Source organism: Alosa pseudoharengus, unplaced genomic scaffold, assembly GCF_046254945.1.
Source record: "Alosa pseudoharengus isolate Yale_2024_CS ecotype anadromous, Long Island Sound unplaced genomic scaffold, YU_APseudo_1.1 YU_APseudo_1.1_scf_19, whole genome shotgun sequence".
In the NCBI taxonomy this organism is placed as follows: Eukaryota; Metazoa; Chordata; class Actinopteri; order Clupeiformes; family Clupeidae; genus Alosa; species Alosa pseudoharengus.
Window position 1 is genome coordinate 18,243,350 of NW_027468657.1, and position 17,339 is coordinate 18,260,688.

A 17,339-nucleotide genomic window follows, 5' to 3' on the forward strand; every position below is an offset into this window, starting at 1 on the left:
GCGTGGCATCCTCCTGACATCCTGCCAAGATGCCTAGGAGCAGTACCCAATCCAGTGACACATGTGAAACATGGGCTTTGATGAGGCTAGAGTTAGGTGAGAAAGGGACAAGGAGTCCAAGAGGGGTAACTTAAGACTGTGAGATTCTACCCCCACCGCCCTGTCAGTTAAAGACCTTAAGGTTGAGTGTGAGGGAGGTAAAACTGATATCCCCCCAACACACACACACACACACACACACACACTGAATGAGTGCAGACAGATTACTATTCACACTTTATTTTGGCTAATTGATCATCCTTCCAGATGGATGTGAGAGTTAAACCTTATAAACAACAGCAGCAGGTGCTAGTAGAATAGTCATACTAGTGTTAGAATGACATAGGCAGGTCTCGGCCTGTAGCAATGTCCAGCCTCCAGTCCCAGCATGCAGCAGTGTTGGTTAGTGTGTGTTATTTTGTAGCAGTTTGTCCAGTTTGGTAGCATGTATTGTAGCAGTGGGCTCTTTCTGGTGTTAGCATGTAGCGGTGTGCCTTGTCCAGTGCTAGCTTGTGAATCAGTGAATTGATGTGCTAAATTACTGTGTGTTTATGGGGGAGGGGGTCTAGTTTTAGCTCTATATGGGGTGGGATAGGGGAACAATAATGTCTGTAGATTTTTATGACTTTATGTATCTGTTTTGTATACTGTAAATACTTAAAAAAAAAAATGTCTGTATTTTATCGTGCCATCTACCTGTCCAGGGACTATGGGCGGAAACTAGCAATTTGCTACAACCTGGCATCTACTGATGTTTTTTTGTGCAGCTGTGTGTCCAGTCTTCTGCTAACACATAGCAAGGTGTCCCTGTGTCTTCCCCTCCAGTAGAGAATGGTTAGTTAGTGTGTGTGTGTGACACTCACGCATAATCTCTCGGATGGTGACAGGCTGTGCTAGGCTAGCTGGGGTGCTGGGGCCAGCCAAGTTGTACGCCCGCACACGGAACTGCATCCTCTCCCCTGTGGGCAGGTCACGGATGGTGACCGAGGTGCGTTCAGTGAGACCCTCGAAGGCAGGAATCCACTCATCAGCTAGAGAGGAAATAAGAAGAGACACATCCTTAGCCCATTGGAATTACAGTACTAACCAGTTGGCCTCAACTCAAAATGACAGGAAAGGGAATATGCTTCAGCCGGTTGGACTTTCTGTCGGTAGTTTCAGTTATCTTCTGTTGTTTTCAGAAGTAGGCCTACTATGTGCTTAAAAGTGACCTTGACTTAGAAGTACAATGTAGAGATGATAAGGGTTTGGATACAGATCAAGTTTAGTCTCAAAATGACATTCAAAATTCCTTCAACAAAGGCAGACTGGGGTCATCCCTGTTCCCCGGGACGTATGTTCCCCACTCGGGGTTAGGTTTAGGGTTAGGGTCCTATGTTCCCCACTCGGGGTTAGGTTTAGGGTTAGGGTCCTATGTTCCCCACTCGGGGTTAGGTTTAGGGTTAGGGTCCTATGTTCCCCGGTCCCATACAAAGCGGGGAACATAGGTACGCTTCCGGCAGACTATGCCCTAAAAAGATAAATAAAAAAATAAACAACACATTTGTAGACCATCACACTCTTCTTAACTCCATCTATAAAAAATTAAGAGGACAATGTATGAAGGCAATATCAATATGTCTTTAACTAACTTGCTGTAATTTATGTTTCATTAACTCCCGCAATTACTGGTCTTCACTAATGAGTCCAGTATGTGTTCTGCCTGGCTCATTAATGTCCTGTCTGTCCCTAGCCAGAAGGGCATGGGAACCCCTTCTCGCCTTCTGGCCCACAGCTAGTTTGGCTCGGGCAGAGGTGAGGAGGAGGAGGATGGGCCGCCTGTGTGTGCTCTCTCTTAACTGTCGCATCCTGTCAAGTGATTTGGGCCTCACAGTTCACAGACGTGATGAGCGCAGTAAGGGTGTTGTCTCTCCTCCACTCCACTCCACTCCAATCCTTGGTCATCAGAACCCGGGCCAAGACGGGTCCGGTCCAAAAGGGGGCTTATATTTAGTGTTTCGTACACCTGGTGTTTGCTAAACTCTGAATCTGACACCTCGATGGACAGATTTAATTAGCGTTAGCGGTGTGCTAATGCTGCTGGCGCTGGCCCAGTGCTCTTGACAGCAGAGCGTCTGGGTCTGGCAGGCTGTGGGGCGCGACACAAAACTGGAGATGGTGCCGACTGATAACCAGGTGCGAGTTTTTAGTGTTTTTTTTTTTTTGATGGTTTCACAAACTACATGTGTTGACATGAGTGACAGGATATGTAGCCAATATTCACTTAAAAAAAAACTGTGCTGAATAAATGCTTATTTTGTCTCTACACATGTCATTAAAAAATCAAATCTGTCAGCGTGTAGATCTCTGAAGATACTTTTTACTTGCAGTCATTTCCAAATTTGGTAGGGGACTCTTGAGTGGATCTCCACAGTTTGAACGGAGAACCCTTTATCTCAACGAGCCCTGTCTCCCACTATTATCTCTGCTCTTCCACCCACACATTCTTACTTCCTTTTATCTTAACACTCCCTAAGTTTGGACCAGACAAGCACCAGGAGAGTGTTTCCCAAAAGAGTTGCTATGTGCCCAATGTGACCAGGAGAGAGAATGCTGAGAGAGAATGTAACGAATAATGCTCTGTGTGGTCTCATGGGTGTATGAGGGGGAACCCACTAGGTCCCATCACTAGGTCCCATACCTGAGTCCCATCACTAGGTCCCATACCTGAGTCCCATCACTAGGTCCCATACCTGAGTCCCATCACTAGGTCCCATACCTGAGTCCCATCACTAGGTCCCATACCTCAGTCCCATCACTAGGTCCCATACCTGAGTCCCATCACTAGGTCCCATACCTCAGTCCCATCACTAGGTCCCATACCTGAGTCTCATCACTAGGTCCCATCACTAGGTCTCATCAATAGGTCCCATACAGTACCTGAGTCCCATCACTAGGTCCCATCACTAGGTCTCATTACTAGGTCCCATCACTAGGTCTCATCACTAGGTCCCATCACTAGGTCTCATCAATAGGTCTCATCAATAGGTCCCATACAGTACCTGAGTCCCATCACTAGGTCTCATCAATAGGTCTCATCACTAGATCCCATCACTAGGTCTCATCACTAGGTCTCATCACTAGGTCTCATCAATAGGTCCCATACAGTACCTGAGTCCCATCACTAGGTCTCATTACTGTGTCTCTTCTCTATGTCTCATTCTCTGTGTTTCATCACTACCTCCTATCACTGTGTCCCCTATGACTGCATCTGTCATTGTGTGCCATCAGCCTGTCTCCCCTCACTGGGTCCCATTGCACTCATGGACAGATAATGAACTTTTGGGCCCCTGGGGCTGTATATAAGTGTAAGATGTATATAAGTGTAATAATTCAATCAGATTCATAGCCTACATCCTGATGTGTTGATATTGAGGCAATGATTCCATGCAATGGCTTGGGCTTCAGGGCGCCCTGAGCCTGGTAGGCCCATGCAGTAATCCATCCCTGATTGCACTGTGTCCTGTCTCTGGGTCCCATTACACTATGTCCTGTCTCTGATACTCACTGCCCTCCTTGCAGTACTCGACCCCGTAGCCGTCGAGCTCAGCCGATCCCAGCCTATCTGGAGCTTTCCACTTCAGTGAGATGGTCGTGTCACTGATGTCATCAACGCAAAGGCCCAGGGGCTCACTGGTTGGGGCTAGGGAAAAGGAGAGGACACTTACCAAACAGATAGAGTTTACATCTACTCAAAGAGAGTTTAGGTAGGTAGGTGGGTGTTTTCATGTATTTATTTTGTTTCCTTTGGGTGAATGCCACCCTCATCTCACTTTATAAATCATCAATCATCACCAATCTACTATGATCAAAAACATGGCCCCATGTTAATATGTAAACCATTTTGAAGTAAATAATCGCAATGACAGGTAGCAATGTCTCGGCTAGTGTAAAACTGTACATTACATAACTGCTGCTGTGCCATCCAAAATGGCAGCAGATGTTAGCTATGTCTTACAGGTGTGGAAATACAGGCCCACTTACAGTATAAGGCCATTCTGAAACAAGGAAAAGATGGAAGTTCACTGGGAACAGTTTGAACGGTTTGGACTAAGACAGCAAGAACGAGACACGTGTGTGTGAGGAAGAGAGATAGAAAGAGAGAGGGAGCGAGAGAAGAGAGAGTGAGAGAGAGAGAAGAGAGAGGGAGAGAGAAAAAAGAGAAAGGAATAGAGGGAGATAGCTGCAGTTATTGCCAATCATTCACAGGAGCCCTGGAAACTATGAGTCCCTCAGTAAAACTCTGAAAGTCTTCCTAGAATATCTCTCCCCACCAGAGCTGCCAACTCTCACACATTGAGAGTGAGATTCATTCATTTGATTGGCTCCACGCCCTCTTACACCAATCAAATGTGTGAGGGTTGGCAGCTCTGCTCCCCACTGTGGTCAGTCTGGGCCATCCTGTAAGACCACATCCTTCAGCACAGGCTTACACACACCAGAAATCAAGAGCTGACATGACTGGAAACCATAGACGCTAAGCTCATGCTATAAGGGGGAATGATGCTAAGACAAGTGACCTCATAATGTTACTGAAACAAAAGAGTCCAGACTCAGTTGCTGTCAGATGCTCTGTGATTCTCAGTGACGTCATCATGAGCTGTCAGATGCTCTGTGATTCTCAGTGACGTCATCATGAGCTGTCAGATGCTCTGTGATTCTCAGTGACGTCATCATGAGCTGTCAGATGCTCTTTGATTCTAAGTAACGTCATCATGAGTCTCCAAGCATCTAACCGGTGGGGTTGGTCTTTATCTCTTTCTGTTCTATCTGTGTAAAAACTGTACTTCCACCCTCACCTTGTTTCAGAGTGCCTGTATAATGGGACTAATAGGTCCACACACAAGTTATCCTAGACTAGATCTTGCCCTGTTTGGTCCCAGATCTGATCAAGACAGCTGCGATCTTGCAGTCTCCTTGAAAAATAAGAGAGAGAGAAAAGATGTCCCCTACGCCAATTAACCAAGTTCAAATATTTTGAATGTTATTCCTTAAAAATACTATAAGCTTAGGCATATCCTTGTTATTTTTACTGTAGACTTAGCTTAGTGCTTGTGCAGATGTACTAACTCATTGCATGTGTTTGCAGTAGCTTGGATTTACACATAAGCACTCCCATTTGTCTGGTATACGTTGCTGACACACGCCAAAACCATTAAACATAAATCACTTCAAAGCAAAACATTCAGTCATACTCTGTATGCAGGTATATATATCGCCAGCCATCTGTCAAACTGTCAACCAAGTGTCGTCGACCTACGCGATGATGACGTCACATGGGAGCTGTCACGCCAAAAGAAGGCGGCGGAAAAGGTGACCTGTGACCCCATACTTGCCAATGACAGCCAAGGTCAAAGGTTACCATAAAAAATACAACAATATTTCTAGCCTCTTCATTCCATGCTTTATACACCTCAAAAGATGGAATGCACAGGTTTAATATATACATCTAATGTATACCATAACATGAGCAATACTCTGCATTAACTGCACTGCATTAACTTCATTATTATTATTTTTGTTTGGTGTCGTCTTGTCTGTTGTGTTGATGTGCACACTGAAGCAAATTCCTAATAACTTCTGTTGTATGGCAATTAAAGTATTGAATCTTGAATCTTCATGTATACTTTGAAGCAGACAAAGCTTTTTTTTTGTGTGAGGAGGAGGACTCTGCTATGGCAGTGGTCAGTACTGATATGGTGCTCACGCCAGAGCACACACACGTGGCAGAAGACGAGAAACAGGCGGGAGCACGACAATAGCGCAGATATCTGTGACATGCGCCTTCTGTGGTTGCTGGCAGATTTACATCAGGCTGCCTAACAGCCTTCTGATAACAGCTCACAGATACACACACACACACTCACACACACACATACACAAACACACACACACAAACACAACCCTATTCTCTCATGCCACAAATGTCCTTAACCTATGAATGGAACGACATCAAACATTAATGTTTTTCACAGACCTAGCCATAGGTGTAACTTCTTTTAGAAACACCCCAGTGTGCACATATACTAAGCATATCCTTAAGATGTTAATTTAACTTCTAAATACTTCAGCTCCTATTGAAATTCCTATTTTGCACAAAGCTGAATAAATTCGCAAACGATTCACACAGGTGTGTACAATCCACAGGCACTCGATGACTTTGACCCAAAGAGATAGTGTGAAATGGAAGCCTACTGCCGACAGGTTCTGGCTCGGGCTCGGGCTGGGGTTCCGGCGCGGGTTCTGCTGGCGGTGCCTCTCCCTCTGCAGGCGGCGGCGCTCCCTCTGCGGGAACCTCTCCCTCGGCCGGCGGAGCTCCATCCTCCGCCGGGGGAGCTGGGGGAGCGTCTGACCCAGGGGCAGGCTCCTCAGCTGGGGGAGGAGGAGCAGGCTCTTCGGCCGGTGGGGCGGCAGGCTCTGCTGGGGGCTCTGCTGGGGGCTCTGCTGGGGGCTCTGCTGGGGCTTCTGCTGGGGCCTCCTCAGCCGGCTTCTTCTCTGCCGTCTTGGGCAGCGCGGGTTTGGTCATTTTTGTCCTTTGTCTTTCACGCCGGGCTCAAGCTGCCAGTAAAGCCTCCTCTCCTCTCTCACTCTCGGAGTGAGTGGCGGACCCCCTAGCCCACACACACACACACACACACACACACACACACACACACACACACAACCACAGCCACACACACACACACACGTTCACACACTCCCTGCTTCCGGCAAGCGTGTCTGTCCCTTTAGGGAAAGTAGCCAGTCAAAGTCCACTCAGCTGTCTGCGTGTCCTTCCTTCCTCTCTCTCTTTGGGAGGGGGCTCCCCACCCCACTGTGCCCCTGGCCACTGAGCCGCCGGTGGAGGCTGGACATCAACTGCCCTTCCACGCACACAAGCGAGCGAGCTAAGGTGCCTTTATTTATAGAGGGGAATACCGAGGATAGTTTCCTAATCAGCCGGCTACAGATGCTCGGGCGCCTGTCCGTGCAGACGCTGAAGAATAGGGAGGGGAAGGTGGAGAATAGGGAGGGGAAGGTGGAGAAATGAGGAAGGTGTAGACACAGAAAAGAGAATGTTCTATCGGTTCTCCAGACTCTAAAGTGTCCTCTGTGGATAGAACTAACCTCCAGGGCCTCAGGCGTCCTAACTGCTCTCTTTCTTTCCTGGTCTCTCAATCTCTCTGTCTTTACTTTCTCTTTGTACTTTATGGGCCCTATCGTATACCCTGTGCAAAGTGCGACGCACCGGTTCAGTGCTGAATTTTCGCCATGCTCTGCCCTTTAATTAAACATTGCGCCCATGTGTGTGTCAATTAACGAAACAGGTGTGGTCTGGTGAATGGCCCAAAAATCACTATCTAACATGCTATCTAAAAATTATTACGCCACTGACCAAGGAAAACCTGGTCTAAAGTGAAAGGCATATATAAAGCACAGCTGAACGCGCACTGTCACGAGATGTAAGCAGCATTCGGCAACAAGTCCCAAACAACTCGTCTGCAGGATACATATCCTTAGGATTTTTATTTAGTCATTCGAACCTATTGGGGTTGCTTTTTTCAGGCTATGTTTTCGATTGTAAGCCCTTGTCATTCAATAGTGAAAGTAAATAACTGTGTAGAATTAACTGTCTTAATTTCACTTTGTCTATGAGCAGGGCTGTAGTGGAGGCTTAACACAAGTAAGCGCAGTTTATCCACCTCTAAAATTTCAGAAATAGAGTTTATCAACATTTTAAAAAAATACCGCATGGCGCAGTCCACCTTACGATGATCACAGAATTTATAGTTTACCCACCTCTTTTTACCACTACACCCCTGCCTATGAGTTTAAATAATAGACAAGTGCTGATGCATGTAGGCTATACTCTGCTATATCACACAGGTTTTAGTAAATTTAGTGGAATCCCTGTGTTCCATACACGGTCTCACGTGCAAGCAGATTCACTGCAAAAAAAATGATATAATGTTCTAATCTTATATTCAGATAAAAAATCTAGTTAGTATTGTTTTTAGTATAACGATACTTTATACTAAATGTATCTGCCAGTGGAGTAAGTAAATTTACCTTAAATTGTCTTCAATCTTATCTTAAATTAAGATAAAATTACTTACTCCACAGGCAGATCAATTTATTTGTTTTTATGTCTTAATTTAAGAAGATTTTGACTTATTTAAAGTCAAATAATCTTACAAGAGAGCTCAAAGTAAGTATATTTTTACTAAAAACAATACTAACTAGATTTTTTTATCTTAATATAAGATTATAACACTTGGTAAGATATAATTTTTTGCAGTATTCATTCAAATGCGATGACTGTCGAAATACCAACGCCTGTTTGATGTTGCACTGCTTGCTGTTAAAGGGTATGACAGATGTTGGTATTAAGGATGTTATGCCCAAAACACACCTATGACATAAGAACAACCCTTTTTGACAATGCGCAAACAAAATTATGCCGTTTAATTAGCGAATGTATCCTGGACACACCTTAAACTTTGTGTCTCTGACCAGGCGTTTCCGATCGCTAAAATAGAGCCCTAAATCTCTTTGCATCTCTTTTTCACAAGGTTAGGGTCTGTTGAAGAGCTTTATGGTTCAAAATGAGAGAGGCCACATTTCATTTTTCTCTTCATTCCCTTGATTATTCTCAAGCACACTCTTTCACACTCTATATTGATCTGTCTCTTCATCTCCTCTCCTTCTGTATTTGCCTCATTTCCTCATATGGCAGGACTTTTACAACTCTGTGTTATTGTGACCTTCCTCACTTTACAAATGGCTATCTGTGACAACAGTGCACCTCATGCCACCCTCATACTCTTACATAACAGCTGGAAATACAGTAGAGACAGCATGATCGAGATACAGAAACCCTTTCTTCATACACCATCATGAAGTGATAATAATATCACTGATATTGTAATATAGCCAAGGTGAAAGGTATATGTTTCAGCAAGTACAGTACAGCACATGTTTTAAACATTTTCCAACTAAACATAACTTTTTCTGCACAAAATCAATTTATAACTTTGGCTTTCACAGAATCAATTTATAACTTGTCATATTTCAATCACCAGAACAAAATACCCCATCAGTAATGGGATGTAATGGGTAATCAGATTTAGCCTCATGAGTGTCCCTGATTGGTTGAGTTTTCACATATAGCCTCACGAGTGTCCCTGATTGATTGAGTGTGTGCGTCACCTCGTAGGGCTGATGCTGAGACTCACCGACTGGCACGAATGGCTGGGAGGGCATGCTGTGGCGAGACATTCCGATGGCGTTGACGGCGTACACCCTGATCTCATACGCCATGCCCTCAATCATCCGCCTGGCTGTATACGTGGTGTCCTTGTGGGGGTCAAAGTTCAAACGCATCCAGCGGTAACTCTTCTTCTTCTTCCTTTCAAGCACATAACCTGATGAGAAGGAAATGGGCTAAATACACAGGCGATATTGACAAACATAACATCTCTTTCAGGATGTAGGTGAGGGTGAAGACTTTCATGAGATATGCAAATGGATGTGATAGCCTTCAGGGCTTAGAGAACAGGATTAGAGTTCAACCAATACACCTAGCATAAGGACCATTAAAGATTAAAAAAATGCATTTAATGGGGAAACTGCCTTCTTAAGCCACTGCTGTCCAACATGAACATGTATTTGAACAGTTAACTACAAGATGTATATGGAGGAATGTAAGGGAATCTCTGCCTATGCATAGGATAGGAAATTCATTTGTGGAGCCCGTTTTCAATTTTGAATGTGTTTTCTTGTCTGGAGTATCAGAGGAAATGAATAGTTTTCTGCATAATTGTGTTTCTGAGTGTCATGCAACAGAAGTGCTGTGCAGCATCTCATTCATTGGTCCCATAATGAAACACTGTAGTTGACTGATTCACCCCACTCACTCACCAGTGACTGGTGATCCTCCATCGAAGAGCGGAGGGTCCCACTGGACAACACAGGAGTCCTCCCCAACGCTGAGGATTCTGGGAGTCTGAGGAGGATCGGGCACATCTAGGGAGGAAAGTAAAAGACTTTGAAAGCATCTGTAGAGTTGGGGAGAACACAACATGCCACAGTGCGTGTTTGTGTGTGTTTGTGTGTGTGTGTGTGTGTGTGTGTGTATATGTGCTACTCCTAGGTACTCATGAGCTGAGGTTGTAAAAGTAAGTCAGCAGTAAAGACAGCTATAAATTCTACAGAGAGGTTGACAGAACAGGTGACCGACAACTCCTGGACAACCACGCATTTACACTAAGGGAAATGTGTATATGTGTCTGTCTATATGTGTCTTCAAGCACATGTGTGTGTGTGTGTGTGTGTGTGTGTGTGTGTGTGTGTGTGTCTGTCTGTGTTTGCAAACACATTTATTTGTGTGTGTCTGTTACTGGCTTGTTTTTTTATGTGTGTGTCTGCAAGTAATCCAGTGAATTCAGTAATAGCCGTATACAGCACGAGGTAATGATCCTCTAATAAATCAGACCATTTCACTGCCCATGAGAGACCTGGTACGAGTTTAACCATTCGCTGGAAACACAATTACTTCCCTCCAGACGCACATTCTCCCCGGAGACAAGACGAGATGAAAGCGCCGAGCCGAGCCGAGCCGAGCCTCTTCCCCGTCCTTTCATGCCACGGCAGCGGCGCTCTGCGCTTAAATTTAGATTTAATGGTGCGGCCCATTCCCATTCCCCCAGTCCTCTTTAGGACCCTGAGCAGTAATGTGAGAGGGAGGAGAGCTGATCTCTGGGCCTGATTAAGAGCTGATGGCGTGAGTGACAGCTGAGACGAGAGTAGACCAACAACGAGCTCTGGCCTTGTAGATGTAATGGTGTTTATGCAACGATGAGGGACATGGGTAGCCTCGTTGACAACAGACCCTTCTCAATTGATGAGATGTAACCACACAGGATACGGTACTAAACACCACACCGCTATGTAACCAGACAGGTTTTCTTGTCGGGCATTACAGTATGTCTGGCCACTATGGGGTAAACCGAACTGTGAGATATGTAAAAGGACAAGGGTCAAATCAGTCAGCAGGGGTCATCACTATGACAGCATGGCTGCACCTGCCTTACGCAAGCAGGGCTGCATCCAAAAGCTTTATTTGCATAGCCTCGGTCCTTGGTCCTCCAACTCGTGCACCGGAAATCGTTCAAAGCTCTACGTCATAAATACTCAATAGGCGTGTTCGACTTGAGGCAGATCTGACTTGGTCTGGCTTTCTACGTAAATGTGATCTTCAGAGGCTAGCCGGGAGGAGCTACAACAGAGGGCAGCTCATCCCGGACAGACAGGCTACAGTCTGCCTGACGTGACTTCTTACTCATTAAAATGAGCATGATGACTGACGAAATCAATTCTTATGATGTAGTTTAAATAAACCACTGTTGTCATACAGTTAACAGGCTTGCATTTGTAGCACATAAATTCAATATCAAGTGTTTCCCCTACTGTATATGTGTGTCTATCTATTTGGCCAACAGCAGAAAATAACAGAATATCCAAATGTTTTCAGTAGGCTAGCCTACCATTGTTGAAGAAATCAGGTATAAGAAGGTATCCCTTCGATTTCTGTTTATTTTCGCATATTCCAACATAAGGAAGCACCATGAGACTCCCGTCAAAATCGTCATGAGGACATTCCTCCCAAATGGCTCTATTACGTCTTTGAACTGACGTCATGAGGGCGTGTTTTAGCTAGTGCAGCTCGTGGAAGGCAACTGCAAGATCTGTCTGACAGAAGTCGGACAGAATTTCTAACCAGCAAGCATTGCGTCCAACCCAGTATGCACTGTGTTCAACCCAGCATGCATCACATCAAGTCAGATCTGCACAGATCTGCCTCAAGTCGAACACGCCTATATCCCACTTATCAGTAATTGGCTGGAACAGTTCTGTTATGTTTGGTGGTCAGTTCACTCACGGAGCTATGGCTGTGTACGAAGGCCGAGTTTTTTAACAGTGTACTCACGGAATGGAGATCATGAGGAGATATCCGCAGAATGTGACGGAAAGTGTTAGAAATCGCTTAGAATCGTAGATGGCCCCTTTAATCATATCATCCTGTAGGACTTGTTTCATAACCAGGATGCCATGAGGGGGATATGGTGGAGTATTGGGATTTTAGATAGATAGACCTTTATTGTGATTGCATCGCCGTTGGTCTTACCTACGACTTTGACGGTAATGTCAGCCTGGTCCTCTCCCGCCGGATTCCGCACGATGACGGAGTACACGCCCTCGTCCTGACGCTCCGCCCCCTCGATGGTGAAGATGCAGTGGCCCTTTGTGCTCTCCACGTGGACACGCCCATCTGAGGTGGCCTCTGTGATCACCTAGGCCACAACCACAGGAAGTTAATCCCACCGTCACTGGCTAGACACTTAACTGACACCTCCTCCGGCCAATACGACGTGCCATCATCCAGCAAGGCTTGCATCAGATACATGTGTCATATGTGAAGTATTTGAATAGGATATTACTCAGGTACTTCATAGAGTTTACTGTGTGTCGATCCATGCACAATAAATTTTGATGAATGATGATCTGTTGACATCTGTTGTCTAAATATATATTCTATACATTCATATCCATATGTCACTGGCTGACAGTGGCGTAGTGTCTCATATACTTGTATCTCATGGTCAAATACTTCTGACATGTTCTCAATGCAGGTCAACCCAATAGCCCAACATGACCAGTGACACACATATGGGAGAGCAGTCTCAGTCCTCTGCTCTGACCATGCTGAACAAGTATCCACGGTAACAATAAACAAACAAACCCAGCACAGACAACAAAGACATGCCCTTATACTTCCTGACAACAGGACACACCCCTTTCCAGCTGACAACAGGACACGCCAGGACATTTCACCCCTTACTTACGGTCTGCAGTGGTCAGACTCCTTGTGCAGACGTTGATATGGACAGATAGGCGCCTAAACAGACGTTTAAACGTGCACTCACCTGGGAGAACCAGGAGATGACCTGTCTTTATCACTGTGCCAGTAAACTGGTTACATTTGTGATGTTAATTGAATTGGATGGTAATTACATACAGTTACATTTGTCCTACATTTAAGAGCAAAAGATAAGTTATAAATATCATGTTTAATTATATATTATACACAAGAAATATAAAAATACATTAAAAAGAGATTAGTGCTCTTAAATCTGTCTAGCTTTAAGGCCAAGATGTGCATTCAAAGAGAGGTGACTACGGTTTCACAAAAATAGAAACTGTCCAGTGTTGTACTGGAATGAACAAAAAAACTGCATTAAAATCCCATAGATGTCCTGCTGTCCTTTCCTGCAGCCCTTTCCTGCCGTCCTTTCCTGCTTCCTTAGCGGAGTCAGTCGTCTACGTACAGGGCAGGAAGGCAGGGCCAGGTGGCTCGCAGAGCTCTCTGTCCTCTTGGGGTCACTTGGCACACGAGTGCAGAACCACATGCAACGAGGAGCAAGCCGGTGCCAGAGAAGCCTGAGGGAGCAGGCCAGAGAGAGAGGGAGAGGGAGGGAGAGAGAAAGAGGTTGAAATAGAGAGAAATAGAGAGGATGTGAAGAAAAGAAAACAGAAAGAAAAGAATGACAGGAGATTGTGATGCAGGGAAAATAAGGGTGGGGGGGACGGAGGGGGGTGGTGGACAGAAGGTGAAGAGAAAAGGAAATGAAGAGAGGAAGACAGGAGGAGAAGAAGAGGTATTTCTGCTGAGGAGATCCAGAGACGGAACCACGCACAGAGCAGGTGAGTGATCGTGAGAGAGAGAGACGGAACAACACCAGACCACAGGCAGACGATGCAGAAGAAGAACAAGAGGGTCAAAAGATGAAGATGAATAACCAGGCATCAAAGACGGCTTTGCTGCTGTCAGTGTCTGAAGAGACGGGCCAGACAGTGTTTGTCTCAGAGAGAGAGGGGGGGGGGGGGGGGGGGCGAGAGCTTGAGTTAGTTAGCTACAAAGAGAGCTGGATGACCCCAGGTGTCTGAAGAGGATGTGTCAGAGAGAGAGAGAGAGTGGAGTGAGAGTGTGTGAAGGCGAGAGAGAGGACTGTGTGTCTGAGAGAGAGAGAGAGAGAGAGAGAGAGAGAGAGAGAGAGCAATGTTTGTGAGGGCAAGAGAGTGGAGTGTGTGTCATCAGAGAGAGAGAAAGAGAGGAGTGTGTGTGTGAGAGAGAGAGAGGAGTGTGTGTGTATGAGGAAGAGAGGGCGGAGTGTGTGTCTGTGAGAGAGTGGAGTGTGTGTGTGGGTGTGTGTGTGTGTGTGTGAAGGCGGGAGGGCCGAGTGAGAGAAAGAGAGAGAGAGAGAAAGAGAGAGAGTGGAGTGCTAGAGTTAGGCTACATCTACACTAGGTCGGATATGTTTCAATACAGATTTTAGGAACAAATCCATTCCGCGTCCAAAGACCGTTTCAGTTTTAAAGTAGATACAATCTGCATCCATATTATTACCATTGATACACAAATCTAATGACCATTCACCCTTTGTCAAGTCCCGCATCCCTATGTTACTGTTGCTAGGTCAGATAAGCAATTATGCCGTGTTAAAAATCTGCATTCAAATTTGGAATTCTGATTCCTGAAAATCATTGACAAACATACAGTCAACAAGCATGGGTACAAAGGGAAGAAATAAGCATCAGGTAAAATCTGAAAACTGGGGGGAAATGGGCAATAGACAGCTCTTATGTTAGCCTAATGTAGACATAGCCTTAGTCAGCAACCATGACAAAAAGAGTTGAGTGACTCCACACTTCTGAAGAGGAGTGTGTGTCTGTGGGCAAAAAGGATAGGAGTGTGTGTGTGAGGATAAGAGAACGGAGTGTGTGAGAGGTCAGAGTGTGTGTGTCTGTGGGTGAGAGAACGGAGTGTGTGTGTGTGTGAGTGCGAGAGAACGGAATGAGTGTGTGTGATCGTGAGAGAGCAGAGTGAGTGTGTGTGTATGTGAGTGCGAGAGAACGGAATGAGTGTGTGTGAGCGCAAGAGAGCACAGTGAGTGTGTGTGAGCGTAAGAGATCAGAGTGAGTGTGTGTGTGTGTATGCGGGCCAGAGCGCAGAGTGCCGGTGGGGCGTTGGTTAGTCAGCCAGGAGGGCCGGCACTCACTTCCCCGTTCTTGCCGGTGGTCCATGTGCGGACGGAATCCTCTGTGTCCTCCCCCTCCGGCTTTCTGGCCCTACCCTACATGAGCAGAGCACAGCACAGCACAGGGCGTGGGCACCAGGCACCCACACCAGCACATGCAGGGTGGGCACAGGGCACCCACACCAGCACAGGCAGGGTGTGGGCACTGGGCACTCACACCAGCGGGGGCAGGGTGGGCGCCATCCCTGCTCCACATCTGGGAATAGGGTTCCATGGGACAAAACAGTACACAGGGGCACGTGGAGAGTCTGCGCAGTGGTGCATTCTGGGTAAATGTGGGTGGAAGGTCCAAATGCCAATCATCTTGCTGTAAACTCATATGATTACCCACAATGCACGACCCCAGTGAGAGACTGTGTCTGCTCTGGTGGGCCCATTTCCACTGTGGAGTCAAACCCTGGTGTGTGGAGAAAAGGCAGCCCTGAGGCTGGACCAGGGCTAATGCCTTCATGGTCTCAGGGCTAAACCTTTGGAATGGAATACAACCAGAGGAATTTACAAAAACGGTATATAGAGTTAGCTTAGGTTGCCAATAGAACAACAGAAATGACTTGTATTTGTTTAAAGAATAACATCTACGGATAAACAAAAGAATCAAAGACACTGTTTACAACCATTTCTTTGATGTGTTTGTGAATGTCCCCTAATGTCGCCTAATGGCAACCGAAGATGAGGGATGTCCAGTGGTGCGTGATGCCTTGGGCTTCAATGGTTATTTACAACAAGACCAGATCAGACCCAGGGTGCTGCAATCGGGGAAGAGGACCGTTTGCTACTAAAAGATTTCTTTTGACTTTAGTGATATCTTATAACCTCTGGGAATATAGAAATATTATGAACTGCGCACCAACATGCCGTTAAGTGTGTTGAACCATATTCCCAGTTTAACTCACCTGAATGCATGTCTACATAAAGCTCCTGGGAACTCAGCATGAAGCAGGGCCTTCTTTGTGGGGTGCAGGAGGGCAGATGGCACTCCACCGCTCCCACGCATACACTCTTAAAACAAATGTGTTGAAAATAACACAACTTGTGTTGTTGTTTTTTTTAACACAATCTCTACGTCCAGATAGGAACAACACCGTTTGTGTTGTTTCTAACACATTCATCTTAAGAGTACACCTGCTGCATCCCCAACCTACCAGACGGAACCCTACCTGTGTTGGCCCTCAGGTGGGACGTGCACTCACCCCTCTCCAGGCCTCAGGTAATGTAACAGGAGAACACAACCACAGCAGGGAAGGTCAAAAAGGACACAAACCACTTTCTTTCTGACAGGGAAGCTACACCAGGCGTGTAACTGAAGCGTTCCGTTCGCGACGTGTAAAATCCATTTTAGGAGATTGGTCTATTTTTTTCCGAACGTACGCGCCGCTATCACATGGTGTAACTACTTCCACTGATTACAGTGGAAGCTAATTGTTGCAGCAGACGCAATGCGAACGGAACGCTTCAGTTACTTGCCTGGTGTACAGTAGCTTCCCACTGAGAAAGAAATTATTTCTCATCTCATCTTAATTTCTCTCATGTGTTCACGTTACAGTTACACGGTCAGTATTAGTCCAGTATTATTAGTCGTAGGGACTTGTAGGCCGTATCTGAAACAGACTGGCCACTGATCTGGTATCGATCTGGACAGATCCAAGGCTAGTAGCCACTGCTGCTACTGCTTCTGGACTCTGGAAGTATTGCCATCAAAATAAAAACTCCTGAGATCATCTACAGAACGTGTGATATGATACACTGCACATATGACATTCATAATATGGAATCATATTTTGCGCTATAATCCTAGTAGATACTACCCTGTAATTGGTTGTATTGACATGAACAGTGCCCTCATGAACTGAGATTGGCCCTGGATGTTTGAAAGCATATAGTTGATTGGCTTAGGTGAGGAGACCACACCCCCCCCAACCCCACTCCTACCTTCTCACCCTTTGTCCAGACCACGGTAGGGGCGGGATCTCCTGTGATTGGCACGTCCAATCGCAGCTTGTTTCCAGCCACGACCACTATAGTGGACTCTGGGACCCGTCCACAGGTGTCCAGATGGATCTTTGGAGGATCTGACCAGCAAAACAGAGTGTTAAGGCCCATTCACACCCAGAACGATAACGATAA

At 45.9% G+C, this 17,339-nt stretch overlaps 1 protein-coding gene across 1 annotated transcript in view; it reads right to left on the reverse strand.

The window, feature by feature from the left end:
* The window catches only part of mybpc3 (myosin binding protein C3), a 59,283-nt gene that overhangs the window by 10,409 nt on the left and 31,535 nt on the right, over window positions 1-17,339 (reverse strand). The window contains exons 18-23 of the mRNA XM_076292699.1: window positions 17,145-17,284; window positions 12,245-12,410; window positions 9,979-10,083; window positions 9,294-9,482; window positions 3,587-3,721; window positions 903-1,070 (exon numbers count right to left, since the gene is read on the reverse strand). Of these exons, the coding sequence (XP_076148814.1) occupies window positions 903-1,070; window positions 3,587-3,721; window positions 9,294-9,482; window positions 9,979-10,083; window positions 12,245-12,410; window positions 17,145-17,284 (903 nt within the window). The remainder of the gene's footprint in view (window positions 1-902; window positions 1,071-3,586; window positions 3,722-9,293; window positions 9,483-9,978; window positions 10,084-12,244; window positions 12,411-17,144; window positions 17,285-17,339) is intronic.